Source organism: Anas platyrhynchos, chromosome 3 (assembly GCF_047663525.1).
Source record: "Anas platyrhynchos isolate ZD024472 breed Pekin duck chromosome 3, IASCAAS_PekinDuck_T2T, whole genome shotgun sequence".
Lineage (NCBI taxonomy): Eukaryota > Metazoa > Chordata > Aves > Anseriformes > Anatidae > Anas > Anas platyrhynchos.
This window is the reverse complement of record NC_092589.1, coordinates 61364686-61389939: the sequence shown is the minus strand read 5'-3', so window position 1 is coordinate 61389939 and position 25254 is coordinate 61364686. Positions and strand designations below refer to the sequence as shown.

The 25254-nt window shown below is 36.5% G+C and overlaps 1 protein-coding gene across 2 annotated transcripts in view; it reads right to left on the bottom strand.

Annotated features, from left to right (window-relative positions):
* Window positions 1-23926, bottom strand: part of HBS1L (HBS1 like translational GTPase) — a 60560-nt gene extending 36634 nt beyond the window's left edge. The window contains exons 1-4 of one of the 2 annotated variants that reach the window (XM_027454489.3): window positions 23769-23926; window positions 21877-21942; window positions 20089-20226; window positions 16793-16987 (exon numbers count right to left, since the gene is read on the bottom strand). In XM_027454489.3, coding sequence (XP_027310290.3) covers window positions 16793-16987; window positions 20089-20226; window positions 21877-21942; window positions 23769-23811 — 442 coding nt within the window. In that variant the 5' untranslated portion in view covers window positions 23812-23926. Of the gene's footprint in view, window positions 1-16792; window positions 16988-17410; window positions 17493-20088; window positions 20227-21876; window positions 21943-23768 lie in introns of those variants that run through there. The other variant, XM_072035988.1, reaches the window with a different exon arrangement.
* Window positions 23927-25254: the final 1328 nt, after the last annotated feature.

Sequence of the window (25254 nt, the reverse complement as noted above, 5' to 3'; positions counted from 1 at the left end):
TACTTTTTCCAGAAACTTAATGATGTATCCTTTTAAAGTTGCAGAAGAAAAAAAAAATGTATTTAGTAATCCTGCACAATTCAGCATGTTGAAGCTGCAAGTATTTTCAGCTTGAGTTCCAGACTGTCAACTATTAGTGCAGTGAGAACTTCCAAGGTAAGATTAGCTAAAACCTTATTTAATTTAGGTTCTCTGAATCTGCAACTCTCCCATTCTGCTGGTAACATTACAACCACACTAGACCCTGTCTGGGTCAGAGAGATAACCTATATGTGAAAATTAATCACTGCTTTCTTAAAAGTCAGGCAAATTTACTTTTATACACATATATGTATATTAAAATAAATAAAACTTCACACATTCACTTTTCTATTTCTCTGCTAAGTCAGCCCTGTATAAGAAAAAATACGTTTACTGGTGCCACTCTGTGGTTTAAGGGATCACAGTAGAGATTGCAATGTCATAGCACAGGGCACATTAACCTTATTTCAGAGTGAAAGATGTGTGGCTTCAAGGGACCAAAAGAATAACTTAATCATATAGTCGAGAATTCATCAGCTACTGAAAAAAGCAGTTTAGCAACATAAGACATTATTAAAAAAAAATGTTCAACAGATTAAGTACAATTTAAAAAAATAAAGATATGGTCAAGCAGTACATCAATTACTGAAAACTATATATACACACAAATATACACACAGCTTACAGCAAATTGAAACAAATGTATTTAATCACACTAGTAGGAATTGCATGAGTACAAGGGAGACAAACTCACTAACTGAAATTCTGCATTTCTGCTTGCAATGTTATGCTAATTCAATAGTAAATCCTCAGGAACGCCCCCTTCTGGTTTGTTTTTTCTTTTAAATGGCAGAAGATGGATGTTCTCTACTTACCCATTTTACAAAAAGTCAGCAACTGACTACAATTTTGAAAGTTTTACCTATAAAGAAGATGAAAAGAAATGACAATATTCATTACAATTTCATTAAAGGTAAAGCTAGAGATGGTAACAATGGTATCTGCCAACAGAAATGGGACTAAAAAGGTCATCCCTTAATCATACAGCTGATGGAACGATGCAAAAGGTTCCTCACAGCTGATGATCTCAAGCCAGAAAATAACTCCCAGTCCACAATTGAAAAGCTACCAATTATGGAAGAACAAGGACAGAGTAGAAGTACTTCAGATATATTTTACAGGGTTTTGTAAAACACCATAGCTCAAAGGTGGAACTGTAACTTGAAAATCCCGCCTCTTTTGCAATTCCAACCACTCTCTTAATATCCAAAACCTAAGAAGATACTGGAAATGTATAACCTTGTAAAGAGGTAAATGATATACTGAATGATCTCAAAAAGCCGTGTGTCTGTTTAATACACACATTTAAAAGTCAATTTATAAATAAAGCAATTATTTTGAAGAGTAAAATCTTAAGCAGGTTCAATTTTTTTTTAATCATTCTTAATGTAACAAAGAATAACTGTTAAGAAAGGACAAGTGGGAAACAAAAGACATTAAAAATGCATTGTTCTCCTTTGCACATGCAAATTAGGTAAAGTTAAACATTTCACACAAAATCTGTTCAAATGAAATTTGCTGAGTGAACATACACCTTTTATAGTACTTGTTTTACTAGAACTAAATGTAAAATAATGAAGCAAAACACACGCTTATCAAAACCAAGCGAAGTAATTAACAAGGTGTTGTTTTTTCTTTTTCAATCCCAGTAAGAGTCTGATATTGATCAAATACCTGCTCTTCCACTCCTTTACTATATGACAATTTTAGATTACAGGGGGAGGGAGGGTTATGCCATTATTCCTCAACTAAGATATTAATTTAAGTAGCTTTAAAAAAAAATACTGCAGCATTATATTTCTTCTATAGAAATTTCATTAACCATACTTAATTTTTAACAGATTTTCTTATATACAATCTGACATAGAATAATTAAAAAGAAATTAGATTTTAAAATGTTTTCTATTTAGATGGGCAGTTTTAAGTACTCGAAGACATTCAACATCAATTAAACCTTTAAGGGTCTTGTCAAACCAATCTACCAGTTTTCAGTAGGACATCCAAATCAGTGGGGGATAAGATATTATTCCACATGTTCACAACTCTCCACTGGACAAGCCTTTAACTGGTCAGAATAAAAATGCCAATTTGCTAGTATAATTATATCTTACTACTACAATTCAAAGCTCTTGACACAACTCTTTTGATATAAGTAGTTACATCACCTCTAGGAGCTCTCTGGTGGTACATTTTCCAGATACTCCTGTGCTGTAAAGGACTTTTCTTTTTTTTCAAACTTATGTACCTCCTAAACCCTAGCAACTTCTGTCATTTGAAAACAAAAAAATAAAATCTCGATTTTGTCCTCAGTGCTACACAGATTAAAGTTCAATAGATCAACATCAACTGTCTAACATAGAAATGCAGACATTACTAAACACATTCCTAGGGAAGGACAACCACATTCTCCATGCATGGATTGAGAAGGAAATGATTAGATAAAGCAGTCTGAAACTACTGAGGCATACTTTACTGCCAAGTTATTTTCTTCCAGTTACTGTTATTTTTCTGTTGTCTCATCTGTCAGATCAACGGGCTTCAGCATCTGCTTTTGCCATTTCCTTTAATTCTAATTTAAGACACCCTGCTCATTTCCAAAATAAACACAATTGGTTTGCCACTCTGCTATGTTGCCCTGTTCATGACTGCATTTAAATCATAGAATCATTTAGGTCGGAAAAGACCTCTAAGATCATCTGGTCTAACCTTAGGAAGGGAAAAAGGAAAATTGCAGAGGAAGCAATGGCTATTCAAAATACAAAGCATGTTGAAAAATAAAAGCTTTACTGTTCTTTGTTATTTAAATGTGTTAGTGGCAACACATTTACAGACAAAGGATCTTTGAAACCTAGGTGTGAAACTGCTAAAGATCTCTGAATCTAACTTGCAAAACAAACACAAGCTCCATCAGTGCAGTAGGCTGATCAAGTATAGTGAATTCATCTGCAGTCAATTATTATATAAACATCTATTAGTACAACTTTAGAGACAAATCTTAAGCTATCCGGAAAGCTAAAAAGGCAGTTTTCCTGGACCACCACTACGCACCATGTTGTTTGTGCAAACATGTTGCAAAAACAGATTATACACAAGACATTATTCTGTAGGGAACACATTATGTATGCTGCCAGTAACAGCGGATATTATTAGGAATTTAGTGAACCTAACATAAATTAGTTGATTAAGTTGACAGTAGGGCTTTCACTAACTGATACAATATCCTAGTATTCGGCAGTAATTGTATTTATCAGGGAAACTGTTGCGAGAAGACCCTGGTCATGCTAAGGTAAGAAGGTAGAAGTAAGCAAGGCAAAATGTAACCTACTTTTTTTTTTAATATATATATATATTATATATATGTGTATATATATACACATAGTAGCATACATTTAAGAAGCAAAAGATAACATTTAAAAAAATGTTTTGCGTTAGAATTTAGGAAAAGTTTATAAAATTTGCCCTACTCTTTGGCATAATTAATTCATCTACATAAACTTTTCCCTTTATAACTGAAGCCCGTTTTACATTATCTGCATTACCTATTTATATTACATTTGTGTTAATTTACATACATTATTCCTCTGATAACTACTTCTAACTATTCCACAGTTTCCAATGAACTCCTCTGCCCCAAGCCTAAGATCAGGATTCCAGAGTTATCAAAGATGAATTGATTAATTCAGACTAGAAAAAGACTAGAGACTGAATGTTACCATACTCTGAATAAGGGAGACCCGTTATGTGGAAAAGACACCCTGAATATAAAAGTGACATGAAACAGCACTGGGGGCTCCATTCTTCATTGCTGAAAACATTCAGAGATGCAAGATGATTTATAAAAAAGCTGTGTATCCAAGTCTAGTATAAAACCTGAATATAGTAGGACACAATATAGAGTTTCAAATAAATTCTGTAAACTTTATCAGATGCAGATGAATATCGGGAAGAGGAGAGTTCACTTGCCAGCCTGAAGAAGTGCGTTTCACTTTACCTGGACTTCCGAGAGGAACCTGTGTGGACTGAAGTTCATTTTTTCAATGTTTTCTTCTTCCATGTTGCAGTAAAAGTGGAGTTAAAACACTTCACGCTTGTAGTAGTAACTGCATACATACAGATAGCCACCCCTACCTCACAGTATTTCTTAGCATATGTATATTGCCAGAAAAATAGCATTTAAATCATACAATTAAAATCATGTTTTTGTCTTGAATAACGTTTACTTAAAAAGTGGCAATACTTTTTTTTTTTTTTTAAACTTACATGTGCAGTAGCGCTTTGCTTATACTCAGTTTCACCATCTTGCCTAGTTGACAAGCAAAGTTAGTCATTTTCCTGTTTACGTAGGTCAGCAATAAGGAAAAGGAAAACTTGAAAAATAGGAAAATGTGATTCTAAAACCACAAAAAGGGGTTAACAAGGACTCAAACAAGGAGTACCCAAAACAACTTCAACTCATATTCTGGAATTAATTAGATATAAAATTTCCATTTAATATGAGTTTTTAAATGCAGTAAAAATATGGAAGAACTGAAGCAACGAGTCACAGCTCTTCCCAGTCTCTGTCAACTGGGCATCGCATGTTCTGCACACACAGGTATCTTTCATATGAAAGTTACCAACAACCCTAATTTTCCAAGCTTAAGGCTTTTTAAGCATAAATTTCTACCAGAGATTCTGACTGCAAATTTTAAATGTCACGGGTAGGGAGAGAAGAACCTAAGGACTGAAAGCATTTGTAAGTGTCTACTCTGAACACTGAAATGTGTCAGACATCATGAAATCATGAAAGTATACACAAGAAAGATGATTAAGAAGGGGTAATATTTTAACACCCAAGGCCAAAACACTTTGTGTAAAACCAGAGGCACACAAGTAGTGAGTGGGCAGAATTTCTGTTGATGCCATAATACAGTAGAGTTTGACTAACAAGTTTTGTAACAATACACAGAATGAACAAATCTATAATACTGCAGAAACATATCCAGAAGACAGCAGAGAGATACAGCAGGTATTGATAACGTAAATTTTACAGGGGAGAAACAATAGCTTTTGCAGGGAAAGATATCTAGTGTAAAACATACATTGCAATGCAATGTTGTATTTTATGCTTGTATTTTAACATCTTTGAGGGATATTTTTTTTTTTTGCCTTTTAATTTCATTTCTGAATTTTTACATGTTCTTCCTATTAGAATTCAAGCTCCTTTTTCTTGGTAACTGATTATATTTTAAACTGCTTCATTTGTTTCCACAATTTTGAATTTGATACACCAATACTTCTAATGTTTAGGTTAACCACTTTCTAGAGCTGAAATGTATTGTTGTACACCTGTGAAATACCACTGTCCAAGTGTTGTCAACAGCCTTGTTTTGAGTACTCAAATGCAAACTTCAGGCAAGTTACAACTTCCAAATTGATAATGCAACAGCACTACAGCAGCAGTCATTTATCCATAGAATTGTTAAATGATACATTGTGCAAAAAGTGGATTGTCTCTGGAAAGAACAGTATTCTACCTCAGAAAACAGAGGAATAAAATATAAATAATCTAATTAAACTGCCTTCAAATGAATAGCTCCTTAAAGCAAGTGTCCCTGAATTTTGTTTCCTGCTGTGGGGTAAGTGTTGGTTGGGAATGGTAAAGCTGAACACTCACTGTTATTGAAGAACTCCAATTGTCAATCCAATACATTAGAAAAAAAAACTTTTCTCACAGACAATGCAAAAAATCTGATCAATGACCTAATAAAAACGTATAAAATAATAAACTAGTCCTTGCATGAGACATCTCTGTAGTCTTAATTTCAGAAAGACTACTTCCTTAAGTTATGTTTTCCAAGATGAGGTTCTTTATTTACCGTATAGTTTTCACATGAGTTGTACATAATTCTACAACCATTTTTCAGAACTTCGGAATCCTATGACGAAAATAACTTTTTATTTCTTTTCTAACTTTTTACATCTTTTAACCATTATAGTATGAATTCCTCCTACCAGCCTGCTTCCTATTTTAATGATTTTGATTATTCAGAATGCTCATGTTGAAGCAGCATTAGACTGACTGGTGCTTGCAGCACCATATTTATCCAAATATGACAGTGCGATGCTATATAAACCAAGTATTTAAAACCTTGACATACTGATAATGGACATTCAATACTATCTAAAAGTGTTTACTAAATAACTTTAGAAACACGGTCCACCCAGACTAAAAAGAAACACAAGGAAAGAAAGAACTTCAACTTCCTGCACCCACTGCTCTATTGACTTTCCAATAATCTTCTTAAGGGAAGAAAACTGCCCTTCAACAGTATCAATGAATCTACAGATATATATAGTTCTCACATGTTAACGGAGAAAATTCACATACATAAGAATTTGTCATAAACATGACAGAAAAATGTATGTTTTACCAAAATAGGAGGTGAAGAGTATTACCTTGCAGACTTCCAATTAGCAAGATTTTTAAAAACTGTGACTCCAACCATACCTTCCTTGCTCTCCAGCAATCACATCTGAGATTTTTGTACATTTTTCACTTTACCTTCTACAGACACAGAAAAAGCAAATGGTGGTTGATCTTTACCATAATCTGAAAGGTCTGACATAGAAGGCCACTATAAGAACAAGTAGAGCTACTGTTTCCCCAATATCTCTGGTCCTTCTGGAATCCTGAATTTCTAAAAAGAATGCAACCATTTTTAGTCTAAGCACTCTAAGTTTCCAACCAAAATATCCAACTTTTATATGTGATGTAGTCAACTGTGAAAATGATCAACTCTACATTGATGTATACTTTGTCTGAAAAAGGTAAACCATGTTAGTGTTAAAGGACAGTAAAAGAAAACTCAGAAAAGGCCTGGAGTGTCACTTTTTCCAGTGTAGGTGTGCAATATATATAAGGAGAAGCTCAAAGAGGTATCTCAAAGGATTTTAAAAAGCTTTTCACTGCTGATGACACATTTTTCCCTGAAATAAGCCACTTCCTTTCTAAAACCCACACAGTACCTTATGTCAAGATTCAGTAACTTCTCTTAAAGTCTGTGTATACATTTTTCTTACCCAAAACACGGAAGTCTTAAATTCTCATTACTTTCCATGATTTAAGATCTATCATCAGTCATGTCAGATTTCGTACATTTCCACTCAGTAAAGAACATACTCTCCTTGTCTCAGACTGAATACATGCAGTACCTGAGTATCACTAAGTACAATAGGCTTAGCAGGCATTTGAGAACTGCTGTTACTGAATAATTAGCAAAGTCAATAGAAGTTGGGGGAAAAAATTCTTCTGAGCCATATGGGCATAGCCAACTGATTTTCATGCATGATAAGTGGAAGTAAAACCTCAGGGTTTCTTCTTGGCTAGTGAAAATATATTGGACATCACCATTAAACTTCAGAATGTTTTTTTCCTCCAAGCTTTCTTTGGAATTGTCCCTCAAAATAAAATCGAAAAATATCAGTTCATGAGTTTTTTCAGTAAGATCTCCAACTTCACCTGCCCATAACAACACAGAAGTCACCAAAGTTACCTGTTAATATCAATGTCCGGCCGATATTCTGGCTATAATGCCAGAAGACAAAACTTGGACAGTCCTTGGACTGAGAAACCCCCATCATTATGGATCAAAAACAAACCTTGCTGCATTCAACTGACTGAAAAGAAAAAGCTAATTACATTAAGTCACACTGTGGTAGCATCTGGATTTTTTTTTCTTTTTCTTTTTTTCTTTTTTTTTTTTTTGGTGTAAAGCAAAAGTGAAGGAAGATATTTATAGAGGCGAAGAAAGAATTCTAGAAAATTGAAAGATAAACAACGTTAAGAAAATGCAAGCTAAGCATCTAGTTGTTTTGCTTGTGGGCTGTATTCTTGAAACTGCCTAGACTGTCTTCATAACTACGTCAATAATCTGAATACCTGGACTACTAATAAAAATCATAATCGATAAACACCATTGAAGAAATACACATTTCTCTGTTAACAGCCACAAAGCAGTACAGTCCAATATTTGGAAAAGTAGACTTGAGCTTGAGACCTGCATTCTATTCCTAGATTATCTGGCACATCATGAGTAAGGCTTTTCACCTTCCGGTGCCTTACTTTCAATTTTGCCTCTTTACTGCAAAGCTTGTTTCTCATCAGGTATTTATATATTTAGCCCTGTAAAGGTCCCTGCTAGTCTTGAGAAGCAACCATAATACAAAAGAGCTAGTGCCCCCAAAGAGTTCAACTATGACAATGGCTTCATTAAAAAAATAAAACAAAAAATTGTATCCCTTGCTACCTACCACCAATCAAACTAACCATACTCAGTTCACAGTATTTTTTTATTTCCTGCAAGGATGGCACATTTACAGAGATCTGACCTCCTTCTTGCTCATGCATCACTAAAACCAAAAATCTTAGTGTCATAAAGTGGTTAACAATTCCGTTAACAGTGCCTGAAATGGAATAGAATCTAGCTCACTCACCAGTATCTGTATTTGTTCTGAAATACTAACAAGGGTAAAAAGAAATGAAAATGTAGTTTAGCCAGAAAAAGCAAACAAATTAAATGAATATGCACAGAATGCAGATCCTTTTGACTAAGAAGGTACCATTTTTATGCAAACATTTTTGAGAAATTTCAACTTTACAGCTTCTCTGACTATAGTGAGAGCAAACATACTGCAACAGCACACTTCAAGCTGAAATGTCTGAATATCACTAAGTAGTCACTGCTCAGAAGAAAGCAGACACCTGAGCAATGCTATATATGTGAAGAACATCACCACCTAAAAAAAAAAAACACACAAAGATTTCACTCTGATTTTATAAATGCAAAGAGACTCAAGATAGCCAATTGAAATATGAAGATAAGGTCCATCTTCATCTGCTATTGACATAATAAACGAATACCTCACAATAAAAAAAAGACTTCTCTAGAGCACCCATATTCTCATTATACACAATTTGCACTGTGTGTTCATAAATCTGCAATTTTTATCAAATTGTTCATGAAGCACGAACTCTCTTTTAAATCTACCATTGTAATCTCTGAAGCCCACAACAACTTTTTACAAGTTCTGGTCATCTCGCATTCATTTTATTAACAGAACATTGTAGAGAAGGGCAATGAGTCGCTTCCTAAAGGAATCTTACCGACACTAAATATCCAAATCTATTAACTGATCAAACCACAGACATGCCTCTGAAGTCAGACACTATTGTTTCTAACAGGCCATTTTTAAGTATGCAACATAATGTTTTCACAAACCAGGTAACATACTTCTGTAACCAGACAGACACCAGAAACTTATGAACCACTTCATAACAATCATTCGTTTCCCAAAATCACCTTAATTCACAAATTGTAATTAGTTTTAACTGTTGTTTATTTAAAAAAAAAAAAAAAAAAGTACTTCAAAAGACAAGTCTATGTAAAGGAGCAATTACTCAATTGCTGTAGGGTACAGCATTACTAGAATTCAGACCCATTCTCATTAAACCGACACTTTATATCCAGTGATTTAGGAAGCGCAAGAGAGCTGCTGAGAAGTAAATAAATTGCTAGTGGCTTTGACTGTTGTTTCATCCATGTCTTCTACTAGACAATAAACACAACAATTTCAGAAAAAAAAATCTCTTACATCCCCATGGAAAAAATCCTGTAACATCAAAACCATTAGCACACAGAAGTATAGATAATTTGGAGTAATGACATTTCCTCATCATCTAAACAGAAGATCAAACATGGTGAATTGAACATAAAATCCATTTAAGAGTTTATCAACTGTCTATATTTCAGAAAAAAAGGACATTATCAATTAAAAATTACCTCAATTCTCAAAGAAACAAAACCAGATAAGCAACCACTTTCAATAGTTAGTGAATTATAATGAGATTAAATTTTGCTTTTTTCCCTTCCTAACCCCAACTCATAATCAACATTTAATATAAAAAATATTTAAACAAGAACTTTGCAAAACTGAACACTTAAGATTTCAAAGACACAGAGGACTGTATTTGACTAGTGCCCTTCTAAAAGGTACTGTAATTAACTACCTGTAGTCCATAAAAAAATCATACCTTGTCTTCATACAACAATTTTGCATAGCTATTCATTTTTGCAGTAGTAGTAGTTGCTCTGAAACTTTTTGCTTACGTTTTAAGTTTCAGAAATTGTTAATTACTGAAAAGTGTATTTGAATTATATGATTAGAGTAAAAAAGTCAGAACACAAAATTACAAAGACTAACTCTCTGTACCACCTAGTCTCTTCGAAATATTATTGTACAACAGTTCCAGAAATTCAAGTACCTGGCTGCTTCTGAAGCTTAAGATCCTTAGAATTGTCTGAACAATTCAATGAGAAATTACTCATATAGCTATTTCTGAATAACAAATAAAAGCTAGATATGTGAACTTTTAACGTCATGGTTTTAAAATCTGAATTTTATGCTTCGAACATCCTGTACTTCGAAAAAAATATATCGTTTGCTGTTGTGATTAAAAATAATCTAAATATAACTACATTAAAATCACATTCCAGAGTGTACAATGCAGCAATCTTTTCTGATATCCCAGCAAGCGCTGTTATTTTCCTACTCTTCTCGTATTTTGACTTTCAATTTGCCCAGATTTTCCAAAACAAGTTCAGATAGAAATCAAAATCAATTTACCCTAACTTTCCAAAACAAGTTCAGCTAGAAAAAGAAACTTAGAAAACTGGAAGATGTACTTAGAAAGAGCTAGACAACCAGTATTAGGTTTTTTAGAGCGTTTTTATTTTTTTTTCACTGATATCCTTTCTTTTCTATGACCCTCATAAGGTTTGAAAATGCTATTAAGAGTATCTAAATAACTTCAAAAACTCATTTGTAACCAAAAGCCAATTGGAGTCCCAGTATCCCATCTGAAGATGCACTAGCATGTACCAGTTTTTGCCTTACTTTCTGCAGAAGAATCCTCCACAAGAATAATGCTGTGCAAACCTAGATAAGAATTACAGTCTGTTCCCACAACAGAAAAATTCATTATAGAACATTAAATTACAACTCCATTTCTAGTAGGTAAAAGAATAAGAAATTGTAATTAAGTCAATATTTCGGAATATACATTTTATTTAAGCACATAAAGCAATATCCAAAAGGCAATTTTATATTAAAAAAATATTCAGCAACCACTTAATTAAAAAATATGTACAAAATAAATTTAATGTACACAATACCTTAAGAGTATACAGTCCAATACCAGCAGGAGTAGGTCTATGTAGCTTAAATATTAACTTTTGCATGTCTGTATTTGTCAACATAGACACAAATATTTTACAATGTAAATATGTGAATTCCAAAACAAATAACACAGCTAACTCATAGTAGACACAAACACATGCTAGCTGCACAATGGGGGAAAAATGTATATATACACAAATCAACAAAATAAGCTTATTGTTTTAAGCATAAAACAGACAGACTGATAACTAAATCTAATGTTCATTAAGCAGACACAGTTCAGTGCAAAGACAGAACAGAGCTCCTATGCAAAAATACCATACACAATAATATCATGCAGCATTGTGATTCTAGGACAATTTAAACTGTCACCGATCAAACAAACCTGGTTCTCATTAAGAAAAATATAAAGAAAATTAAGGAATAACTAAGGAAATTATTAAAATACCTTTTTCATTTGAACAACATATATAGTAACATATTACCTTTAGTAAAAAAAAAAAATAAAAAAAAAAAAAAAATTTTGCAAGCATCAAAATAAATCTCTGCTGAAAATTCATTGGAATTCAGGTTTATCCATCACATAGTTTTGCAGTGTTCAGCCTGCAGGTTTGTACTAATTCAATGCTCATTTCAGGATTCCGTATTACAAACTGAAGAAAAAATCCCTCCCCCCCTCCTTATACACTGAACAGCATCTATTACTTCTTCAAGATCACTGACAACACTGAGATACATGCAAATGAAAAGATATTTATATATGAAAATTTAGCTACCAAACAAGATCCAAAATTGTTTACTATGGTATCAATCCTTAGTAAGACCTCCTATAAACATATAATGCTGATGCCCTTTAGCTTCACTCACTTGTTCAAAGTCTAATCTACATGAAACCCATGCCAGAACTGATTTCCAAGTACCACACATTGCTACCTGATACTTGTACAAACAACCCAAATGAACCCATGTAACATACATCTTGGTATATATATGCAGTATTTGGCTCTGAGATTATTACAAATGCTAAGAAGTCTGAGGCAAAGAACAGCAGTCAAGGGAATGAGAAAACAGACCAAAACCTATGAAAAGTTCAACAAGAACGAGAGAAAAGATTTAGAAGGAAAAAAATAAAATTAAAAAAGGCATGTTATTAGAAAACTCTACCTACAAAAATGTTAATTAGAGCCCAAATAGTATTTGGAACATAAGAAAGCAAAAACTGATTGCATAGCCTACATCAAGCTTTGGACTAATATTTTACTTCTAAAATATATAATTCCCCTACTAGAAAAACATGAACCATTTTGGAAAACTTGAACTTTAATAATTAAACTTCTTCAAGTAAGACATTTTGCCTAACCGGGAAAAATACATTTCAACTTCATAGCAGTATGAAGTTAATAGTTGGACTAACTCCAGATAAACAGATTGCTAAAAAGTATTTAGGGCTGTTCAAAAATCAGAATTTGCTGTTAAGACTAACAAATGAAGCAAATAGTGTATATGTACAATCTCTATCAGCCAGAACTCTAAAACAGATCTTGAACAGGCACATGACACTAACCAAGAAGGCTCCAGAAACTCTTTGTATGTTAGTTTATGGAGGAGATCCTCAACAAAAAAGTGAAAAAAAATGTATCAAGCCTGTTCCTGGTGATGAAGTTATGAGAACACAGTATGTATGCTGGATGATATTACTTACTCTTCAATGCTTTAAGGCACTTGAAATAAGTACAGATACAGACAGCTACATTTAAGAAGTAATCTAGAACATAAACACTGCACCACTGCTATTAGATAAAACATTTATTAGTAAGGATAAGAAATATCAATTTTATTCAAGAGGTCAGAGGTTAAACTGTCCTAAAAGTCAACATAACATAGTCAACATAGTCCTAAAAGACAACAGCTAGCATCAACTAGATGAACGATCAAAATATACAGAACGTGAAATCTGTACCTGAGAGCACTGGAACGTATTTGTTTTGATTTAGAAAGAAAATTATAGTGCAACCTGAAGTCAAGAAAAAGCCTAAGTTTTTGCATTCTTTTTGATGCAACATGCTGAATGAAAACTAGATTTAAAATAGATTAAAATTTTATCTCCTGTTCCATACTAGCTGCCGAGTTTAGTAGGGATAAATGTATGGCAGTACATATACAAATATATTTTATTTCTTTTTTAGTTGCAGCAGTACCCTTACTGCACATATTGCTGATCAGGATCTAAAACACTGACACTGGAAGTATATTAAAAGAATTAATGTATACTAATAGAAAAATTGAAACATACATGCAGTTACTGATTTGACTTACGAGGGCATCAGAATATGGTAACAACCTAAACAATTAAGTCCAAAATATCCTGATTCTGATCTTCAGTGTAAAACTTTAAATAACAGTGATGGGTGCCAACAGTAGAAAAGAACACACTTTCACTAACATGGGAATTTTCCTGAAAACATGCAAGATGCAGATACAAACAGCACCTATGTTTTGCCCAAAATGTTTTTTTTTTACATTAAGCAAAGACTCTCATGCTAAATTTGAAAGGAGAATTGTTATTCCAATACTTTTCTGAAATACTTGAGAATAAACTGTAGAATCCTACAAAATCTTTTTATGAAACACATGCCAGGTATGTATCTACAAAAAACTCACATTTTGACAGCTGGTTGGAGAGTGGAAAGAGCAGGGAACACAATTTTAACTTTGTTAACTTGCTCCCCAACAAATTTGGTCCTATCAAAAAGCTATATATGTCCTATCACAACCATTAATTAAAACCTGAGGTTAGTGAGGTTTTTAAAAACTGAAGGTATTTCTGTTGTAATATTTTAAGTACAATAAAGACAGAAGAGAATAGCTACATTGAGTAGAAATAAATCAGTAAGAAGTGGTAGTTCAGTAACATACCTTAGGAGAATATTTAGCTTTAAGACTATTCAATAGAACAGTTGTAATATAAACTGAGGTTCCCACTTCCCAAACTATACACCACATAGCAAAACTAAATTGTTTACAAAAATAAGTCAGTGTTCTTCCCAACTATATACACATACACCCCTAGAGGGGTGTTTCAAGAAGTCTAAGAGTGTTTACAGAATTTTGTACATGAACTATCTATACACTAAAGTTCAAGACTTCATAAAAGTTAAAAATGTTAAATTGTCAGTGAAAATTAGGCAAAAATAAAAATATTCAGTGCAACACCTTAGAAGTTCACATACAAATTTGTTATCAATTTAGTAGTGAGAACTATTATGTCAATTAAAAAGTTTAAAAATTCAATTCTGGATTACAAACAGGTCCTATTTTTTTTTTCCAACATACCAACATATAAACATCAATTATTTCAGTTTTGCTTGCACTACTGTCTTGTAAAAGCTTTTTGTTGTTTAGCTTTCACAATATCATCAGGAGATGCAGATTTGAAGTCAAATGGTGTTATGGCTGTTACAGGAGCTATTTCCTTGGGTTTTACATCTTGTACTTGTCTACTGTATAGGAAAGCTTTGTGAATACCAGTTGTGTGTCGCTTATATCCTTTTGGAGGATAACGAAGACATAAGGTTAAAGCAAAAGCTGAAGGTCTTGCACACAGAGCCTTCACCCATGAAAGAGACAAGTCCTGCCTCTTAGAAGCAAGCCCTCTTTTGATCCTTTTATTTGTTTTAGCAAAACCAGAACTTTTTCCCTGCTTTACTTTTAAATGTTTTGTTTCAGGAATTAAGATATTTGACTGTCCTACTATATTTTGTTCTGCAGATGCATCTGTATTTTTTAAAAGGACACTTAAATCAATGTTTGTTCTTTTAGAGGGCTCAGTTACACTGAGCATGGAGACGTCCTTTTTTTCTTGAGCATTATCTACTTCAATAGCCTCTGCTATTAAATCAGAGAGTGATAAATTCTCAACTTCCTTTAGTGGAGAAACTGTAGAGAGGGCTAGCGAAGACAAAGATCCTGTTAACTCTGGCATCCCACCTGAAGTTTGTGGTTGACTTACTAGTTGTGACAATGATGACGCTCCCAAACTCCTATCTGTGAGACTTGCTGTCGACTGGGTATAAAGATCAGCCAAAGAGTAACAGTGGCTTGCACTACTTTCCTGGTGCTCCTGAAGTAAGTCAGCCAATGATGTACTTCCAGACCTTAACACCGGCAAAGCAGCCATCTGTGAAGAGGGGCTTTCTTGTTTTCCACTTTGCACAAGTGAAGATAAATTTTCAAGAAGTTCATTCTCTCTATCTGCAGTATGACTGACTTCATTAGCAAGAGCCAAATTTCCTAAAGCACTTGATATATAAGGAGGACTATAAAAATTTGCATTACTATTACCATCAGAAACATTTGAGGAAACAAGAGGAATGCTGTCTTGAATATTCAGAGAATCACAAGCCACATTCTGCGTCAGCAAGGATTTCAAGTCCTGTGTCTCCTTGCTTTTGAACTTCTTAAAGGAAGAATTTCCAGATGGGTTACTTCCTATGCTAAAGCAAACATCTTCACTGTCAGGAATCAAACTTACTACATTAGCACATTCTGGTAGTTGATTCTCTGCCTGATCATTCAAAAGCTCACAAAGTGATCCTTTACACAAATCATCACTGAAATGAGACAGAACAAGTGATGAGGATTTCAATCCTTTCTTTTCAGATGAAGGTACGCTGGATTTTTTAGCATTAAGGAGCATTTTGTCATTTGCAGCTAAGGAGTAACAAGCTGAACCAGCTTTGGCTGTCAAGTTTCCAAGCCCAGGTTTGCTGGTGTTGTCAGCAACATTTTCTACTGCACAAGATAAACTGTCTTTATTAATAAATATTTCTGGACAACAAAGTAAGTCTCCTTACCTTACAATAGCCAATAATTTTCAGATGGAAGTGCAGTCACAACGAAACATCCAATTTTTTTTTAAGTAGACAGCAGCAACAAAAATCAAGAAGAAACATGAAAAGGCATTTAATTACTAAGTGTTACTCACATATATATCCACTGTTCTACAATTAAATTATGTTTATCTACTGAAATACTTAAGAAACCTTACAAATCAGCAAAGAAATGCCAGCAAAGGTTATGAAGATTTAAATTATAAACAAAAACACAAGAGTTACTGTATAAACATTACCAAAAAAAAAAAAAAGAGGCATTTGGGATGGGAGATATCAGCTCACCAAACAAACAATAAGTACAACTTAGGAAATGTATTCACACAATTAAGTCGTATATTAGAATACAGAAATTTACTGTGAAATGCTGATGGTTGCTTACAGTCTGAATTTAAGCCGAGACTAAGGTTTTGACTTCCAACTTCCAAGAAAAGCTACTGCTTCCTTTAAATGCTTTTTAGAACACAGAAATAGAAGCTGGTGTTTTTAAAACTTCCAATAAATTACTAACGCAACAATAATCACCTTCACAGCTCGTGAAGCCAAAATTAAATTGTACATAGAAATGAATCATCTTGAATCCAAACAATGAAATAGCAGTATACCTTTTGTCGTCTTTCCTACAATCATAGCATCCTCATTGTGGGTCTTCACATTTTGCTTACTGCCTTGGGAAAGCACGAGATCCAAAGCCTTCTGTACATCAAATTTACTATCCAGTACTGCTTGCACCATTGTTTGTTCTGGTACAGACTCTGCCAAAACTTCTCTCATTTGATCAAGGCATGAATTAAGACGGGCTACAAAAGACAAACAACTGTTATAAACTGGCACAAAATAAAGTCTTAAAAAGCAGCCTACAAACACCATGCACCTGATTTCTTGCCATGATAAATTTTATCCCTAAACCCTGCAGAATATTTGACTCATTTCAAATATTGCTACAAGGAACGTATTACTGACTACTATATATTCATTAAAGTCACTGAAAAATCTTAATGTACAATTACCCGCAGAAAAGAAATACAAATAATCACCTTAAATGGGATTCTGCATTGACTTACTTACAAAATGACTTTGAATAATTTTAACAGCACATTTTAAGTGTTTATAGATGTTATAATTTAGATCTAAAATAAAGCGGCATTTTTGGGACCTTCGGACCCTAACAAAAAAATAAATACTAGCATCCCTGGATCAACATTTCAGCTCTTTAAAATTACCTGCAATCTTAGCTTTCTTAAAACTGTAAAACATCTTTTGGATCACAAAATCTCATTTTATCTGTACCATATTTCTCCATTCCTATGAAAAAATGTCACAGAACATAAAGGGAAATTAAAACAAAACTTAAATAATCAAATCTTAAAAGTGAAAAAAATATATAGAAGCTATTTTTAATGTTCAGAATTTGAGCACAGCTGACAATGAAAGGAAGTATACAACTTGGTAAGCAAACTTTCTTAAGTTAAAGTAGCCAGTAAAATTGCCAACTAAAATAAACCTTATTACATCTTGACTTTCCACACAACTGTAGACTGAAAATTCATGAGGTTGCCATTCACTGGAAGTAGTGTTCTTATCAGATACAAACACAAGCGAAGAAAATCTTGAATATCATGAATTCCTTCTGCCAGTTGTTCAGATTTCAGGAAGACTACTAAACAACAGGAAGAAAACTGCAGGTTCTTTATTTGAACACCTCCTCAAAGATGGTGAGGATTAAAGAACTGCTGAACAAATTCAACACCACAGAACTCCAGCTTCCACAAGGTTACTTAAATCAGCAGCCTTGATCCATAACGCAAACAGAAGCCTATGCTCTCCCGCGTTTGCTCGTCAAAACAAGTACATGAAGAACCCTGGACAATGTGTTTGCTGACCATTTTGTGGGTCCTGAGGGAACTTGCTGATTATAGTTCCTAAGCTGCTATCCATCATATTTGAGAAGTTGTGGCAGTCCAGTGAAGTTCCCTTTGACTGGAAGAGGGGAAACATAACCCCCACTTTTAAAAAGGGAAAACAGGAAGACCCATAGAGCTACAGGCCAGTCAGTTTCACCTTTGTACCTGGTAAGATCATGGATCAGATCTTCCTGGATAGTATGGAAAGGCACGTGGAAAATAAGGAGGTGACTGGTGACAGCCAACATGGCTTCACTAGGGGAAGATCATGCCTGATAAGTTTGGTGACCTTCTACAACACAGTTACAGCACTGGTGGATAAGGAAAGAGCAACTAACATCATCTATCTGGACTTGTGAAAAGCACTTGACACTCTCCCCTATGACATCCTCATCCCTAAATTGGAGAGACGTGGATTTGACAGATGTATCACTTGGTGGGTAAGGAATCAGCTGGATAGTTGCACTCAAAGAGTTGTGGTCAACAGCTCAATGTCCACATGGAGATTGATAATGTGTTGTTCCCCAGGGGTCACTGCTGGGACCAATGCTGTTTAACACTGGACAGTGGGATTGAGTGCACCCTCAGCAAGTTTGCTGATGACACCAAGCCACATGCTGGAGGCATGGGATGCCATCCAGAGGGACCAGAAGAGGCTTGAGAGATGGGCCTTTGTAAACCTCATGAAGTTCAACAAGGCCAAACGCAAGGTCTTGCACCTGGGTCGAGACAATCCCAAGCACAAATACAAGCTGGGCAGAGAACAGACTGAGAGCAGTTCTGAGGAGAAGGACCTGGGGGTGTTGGTTGATGAGAAGTTCAACACGAGCCAGCAAGATGCGCTTGCAGCCCAGAAAGCCAACCAAACCCTGGGCTACATCAAAAGAAGTGTGGCCAGCAGGGTGAGGAAAGTGATTCTCCCCCCTTCCTCTGGTCTCAAAAACCCAGTCTACTGTGTTGTCTAGACTACCTTTATGCACAGACTGACAGGCTCTCTCTTAAGTTACCCTATGCAGCATTAATTACGGCTGCTGTATTACACCCCAATTTAACAGATTTACCCACGTCTGCATATTATCGTAGGTTTTACCAATTTACTTGATATTGAATCTAGATGTCTGTTGTTACAAAATTTTCTGCAAGTTCTGTTTTAAATAACAAATTTCATTCATACATTTTATTGTCTGTTCATTCACCGATACATTTTACCTTGTGCTTATTAACATCATAAAAATAATCCTGAATATTCCCCCAAACATAAGAACTAAATTAGCTATTAATACTTAGGAAAGAGACTTGTGAATCTTTTTCACAAAACATTTAATTAAGCTATCAGCTAGCAAGTTTAAAAAACAAAAGCAAGGATTTTTTCCCACATCAATCAGCATGGAACACTGCTTGGAACCTGGAGCTCACAGCTGCAGGACTGAATGGAAACCAAAGCCTAGTGGGTTTAAAACAATATTAGAGAAGACTATAGAGGATAAAAGAATCTACAGACATTGTTTCAAGGAAAAGCATGATTTAGAAAACCTCTTAAATACTCCTAACTGCAAAAATTTGGAACGTAATACAAGCAAGAGACTATTCCATAAATACTCTATTTCTTATACTCTCCCCTAGTCATCCATTTTTAGAGTCAAAACATTGAGCTAGATGTCTGAAACAGTACAGCTGTTCTTATGTTTGAATTTCATATCAAATCTCATCATTTCCAATTATAAACTAAGACCATATTTCACTGTATGCAAGAAAGTTACAAGTGGCACACAAAAGGTAGTTACAAATTTGAAGAACCACCAATGCTATTGTTCATGAAGTGTGCTGCTCCAATATCAGCTTACAAAATAATGCTATTCTAGTACCAGATTACAAAATAATGAATTTTAATGAATTCAAGTCTTTTTCATGTAATAAACCCTAAACTAGGATTATTTTAGTTAGTCTTTAAGTCATAAAAGAGATTCATCTGAGAAATATTGTTTTTCTATAATTACCTCTATCAACATCACCCAACTGATGATTGGATGCAAAATAACCAGCAGCATCTTCTGTACCTTCGTAGCCATATTCTTCTTCTAACGGCTCAGCGCATGTTGCTGGTTTGTCTCGTCTTGAGTAGATAAACTGAGCGGCTATATTAGGTAAAAAACAAAGTATTAAAACAATTCAAATATTATTTCTTCCTTCAAAACCAAAACCTATCTACAAGAAAAAAAGGTTAAGATGCTGACCAGTGTTCACCAAGTGAAAAGACAGGCTGGGCAAAACCCTTGTATCTCTCTATGTAACGAAATTATTCTACAGAGTTCAGTACTCAAATAGAAAAATATATTCCAGGTATGAAAAAGTATTTTTCATATTGAATTACCACCTGTGGCCTAACATCTTCATAGCCTTACTCCACTTTTTTTTTTTTTAAATAAATAAATAAATCAAAGAGTTTCCGGAAAAATCAAAAGCATGAAAATAAATGCTGCTTTTACAGTATTGCAGTACTAAACTATTGTTAACATTTTAGCTCAGTTGAGCACATTCTTCTTTTTGTGGAATTTCGTTGGAAACACAGGTCATGAGTTAAAATGTACATTCACACCAAACTTTTAACAGGTGCATAACTCCATTCTGACTTTAACATACACATTAACATATATACAGACATATATGACATACAGAAATGTAAAAAGCGTAACATAACTGATGTCCTTATGTTTCTGATGTCATTGTAAATTTAATATTCTACCAAGCTCATAAATACTTACTGAAACCACATGCAATATCCAGAAGTAGTATTACCTTAGCAACTGTTTCCCAAACAGATACCATTTCATATTCAATCACCATAACTGAAACAACTATTAACATTAAAAGACTATTATACAAATAATTAAATAGAAAGAATCCTTAAGAAAATTACTGTGCACAAACACCAGAATTAATTTTGCGATTTAGTAGTTTATACATTACAGGAGTTCATCACCAAATATAAAACTACCTTATTTCTTAGAAAATGTTTGCAAAATACTAGCAGTTAAACTCAGAAATTGACTATGAGACCATCTTAATTTAAATCAGGAAGCATGACTACAAATAACAAGAACACACAACTTGATTAGCTTATCTAAAGAGAACAGGATGACAGAGGGGCAGACTTTTAAAGACCTAATTAACTCAAGTACCTGCAGCCAGAGGCCACAGACTACATCACAGATGCAGCGGGTTTAGATCCAGTCAAGTTACCTGCAGTATCACAAGCTTAACATCAGCTATACTATTTTTGGGGCTTACTCAGCTCTAGAAACACTGCCACCAAATCTGGGGAAACCCTGAACTAATAATCTTTCAGAGAATTGTGTGATGAACACAACTTCATGGTTTTACAGTCAAGTTGAATTCAGCTAGGTTCAGCCGCTCCAATCACACAACATCACTATATTTGCTCCTGTTTTGCAATGTCCCCAAAGCACAGAGGCTTTTTAACACCACACAATCTTGCATGAGAACTGAGGACTAGTGGTGCCTTCCACAATAAGACTCTTTGCCAAACATTTATTCAAAGTTGGGTATGAGATGTCAAATACCAGGTGCAGAATCACAGCTGTTATGCCCAGCCAGGTCCTACTGACACTTTTTAAAGACACCATGTGTTTTAAGACCATCAACACATCCCCATAAACCAGGTTTTTCATATCTTCCAAGTACATTCTGACCATCCATTATCCAAGATAATAAAATTGCATGATTGAACATGTAGACAGTACTTATATGTAATTATTGGAACTAACCTGTTGAAGGAGAAATGCAATAGTCATCTTCTACTGATTGGCCATACACATCATCATCTTCAAAATCTATGAAGCAAAACCATTAAGATTAGTCTGCACAATTTCTAAATATTTAATGCATTGGTTCAAATGACAGTTTTCATATATGGTATTAAGAAATCATGTATCTCCAGTATTTTGGAAGTAAGTACTGTTAATTTGCCAAGGTAAGGAATTCAATGCTGCAACAGTAGAATTGTTTTTCTCTTTAGAGAACAGAATTAAGCATTTAATACACTATTCCTTAGCTGAAAATTTTTTAAAGTTGCAATGCTTCACACCTCCTCCTTCATCATCTCCTTTGGAAGACAGTCCTCATAAGCCAAACTCAACTTTCTACAGTTCCACAGGCTTTTATCCATGGCGTTTCTCTTGATATTTCTGCTTGACACCTCAATAGCCTAACCACAGAGAGATCCCTACGTCAGTAACTCACACTGGTATTTCTACTCCATACTTATTGATTTCTCACCTTTCTTCTCTGGTCTATCCACCATGGTCAACCACCTGCCAACTCAAGTTCAGTAAGGCAAAAATGCAATTCACAATCCCCTTTGACTACACAAAATTGTCTCAGCCAAAAAGGAAGAATCCTATTCAACTACCTACACACAGACATATGCTCTCTCAATTAGAAAATAAAAATGGTATCAAGAATTATTTATCAGGAATCACAATGAGAAATTAATCTATTTCCAAATAAAAAATAAATTATTCTAATGTTACATAAGTCTTGAAAATAAATTTGCACTTTTCATTAAGTAAGAATGAAATACATGGAAAACATTTTTAATGGATGTTATTGCATTTGAGTTTTGTGTTTTTTTTTTTTTTTTTAAAAAAAAGAGTGAAAGGGAAAAGCTAGCAGCTAAAAAGAATTTCTGGTACTCTGATATCAACTTAACAACCACTGAGCTGGGACATTACAAACATATCCATCCAAAAATGGCACAGAATTATTTGGTAATTTATTAGGTATACCTGCACTAGTATAACCTGCAAGGCAGGCCATGCAATGGTAATGGCTCACACAGATTTAAATGACTTGCCCTAGAAGTTGCAAAAACATGACACAAAACCCGGCCTATGCTCTTTGCAAGAAATACTCAGTGGACAGGTGCAATGTTTTGTATCTGACAAGAGTGGCAACAAAAAAGCTGCTCCTAAACCGAAGCGTTATCTGAAACGGTATCAAGTGGATGTAGGGCCATTTTTCCACACCCAGGGCCAACACAAACAAAACCTTTGAGTGAAGGGCACATTTGACAGTCTGCGTAAATTAATGGGATGGGAAACAAAGAAAGCCAACGTACAGGTAAAAGCCCTGACATCAGCTTGCAGGGAACGAACGAGCTGTGGGGTAAAACACGACAGAGAAGTGGCTCCTCCCCAGACGCTCAGCTCTACCTTTGGGACAACTCCCCCGTGTTGTGGCAGAACACAGGCACCCCTTGGCCAGTGCGGGCGCAGGACCCCAAAGCCTTCCCAAGCCCGCAGAGGGGCCGGCTCGGTTACACCCGGGGCGGCTTTCAGGCCCCTCCCACGCCCCCGGGAGGCGGTCGCTGCCGGGGGCAGGCGGATCAGCCCAGCTCAACCCGCCGCAACTCGGCCCAGCGCGCCGGGGCCGCGCTCTCCGCGACCGGAGGGACCCGGGCCGGGGGGCGAGGCCTCGCCCAGCCCCCGCGGGGGGCACGGGGCCGCCTCTGCCCTGCCCCCCCCCGCCCCGGTCTCCCCCGGCCCCGGGCCCGGCCCCGCCGCGGGGCTGCCACAGCGCCACGGGGCCGGGCCCGGGGCAGTGTCTGAGGAGGGCGGAGGCCCCCGCAGCTCCGCCGGCGGCCGCTGCCCGCCCCTACCTTCGTCGTAGTTGTATCCTCGGACGTTGCGGTGCCGGGACATGATGGCGGCGGGCGCCTCGCTCCCCGCGCTGGCGCTGGCACGGCGGGACTAGGGCGCCATCTTGGTCTCCGCCGGGCCGGGGCGAGTCACGCTGCGCATGCGCGCCCAGGCCCCTTCCGCCCGCGGGCAGCCCTCGCGCATGCGCGGTGCTTCCACCCCCCCCCCCCCTCCCCGCGTGTCGCGGCCGCTGCCCGGGTGGCAGCAGGCGGGGGTGGAGGGGCAGGGGCAGGGATGGGCGCTGCTCCCCTCAGTCGCTGCCCACCAGCACGCAGCCGTCCAACCCCGCTGTCTGGACATCTGAGGTGTGACCTCAGTGTCTGTGGCATTATTCTTTAAGCACAAAGGTGCTGAGCTGCTGGAACCGTGTGTGTCTAAGCACTTACACTGAGCTCACAGGGCCACCCGCACCCAGTGCAGCCCAGCGCCTGACCCGCTTACATGGGCGGCTGTCGGTGAATGCCGGCTGCGTTGTTCAGCGTCGCTACTGGCAGCATTAAATGCCAAAAATTCAGTGCTGGGCTCCGTGGTGTTCGTGCTCTGACTTCATTGCCATGCGGTGACAGGCAGCACCTAACAGCCAGTTGAGGCCAGGCAGCACAAGCACACGCCTACAGCCTCAGTGGCACAGGGAGGTCGCAGGCCCACGGGTGCTCCCCGGCCTCTAGCACAGGTGTGCCTCTGCCGAGCTGCAGCCCCACAGCCTCTGCTGCTTCTCTCCACGGCTCAGCTGTCCCCCAGATACCTGCACTCAGTGCTCACGCGCGGCTAGGCTGGTGATCCCACCAATATTTCTCCAGTCAGATGTCTCTACCTTCCACTTGAGACCTCTGATACTTTATTTACCATTTTCTCATCCTCCTCAGACACCGCCACAAATCCGGCCTCTTCCAGCCACTTTCATGGCCCAGATGTCCCCAGATATCCCACCTTCCAGACACACATCCCCACAAGCACACAGGCCCTGGTTTTCCAGCTGGCAGCCAGCTACTGTCTTGTCCCCTCCCACAAGCCAAAACTGTCACTATCTGCCCCACATCCTTCCTTGTCACTGCCAGAGGCAGGGTATGTTAAACATAAGCCAAAGTTTGTGTTCATATACAAATTGTATGCAAATGTGCAGATTGTTTCCTTGTGTTATTTGCATATTTCTAATTATTTTGTACAGAACAGCACATGCAGCTGCACAAACTTACGATCTATACAATGTCTTTCACATGGTGCTAAGATTAAAGGGGAGCTGGAAACAAAAATTTCTAATTACAGTTGGTGTACTGATGACCTTCGGTGACATAAATGTTCTCTACAGCAGAGGTTTGACAGAAGAAGTGTTAATCGCTATCTGTCCCAATCTCTTGATATGGGTCAAAGATACAGAAGTGAAGAATTGCCACTATACATTATGATTTAACATTACACTTTTGCTGTATGATAGTTCTACATGGT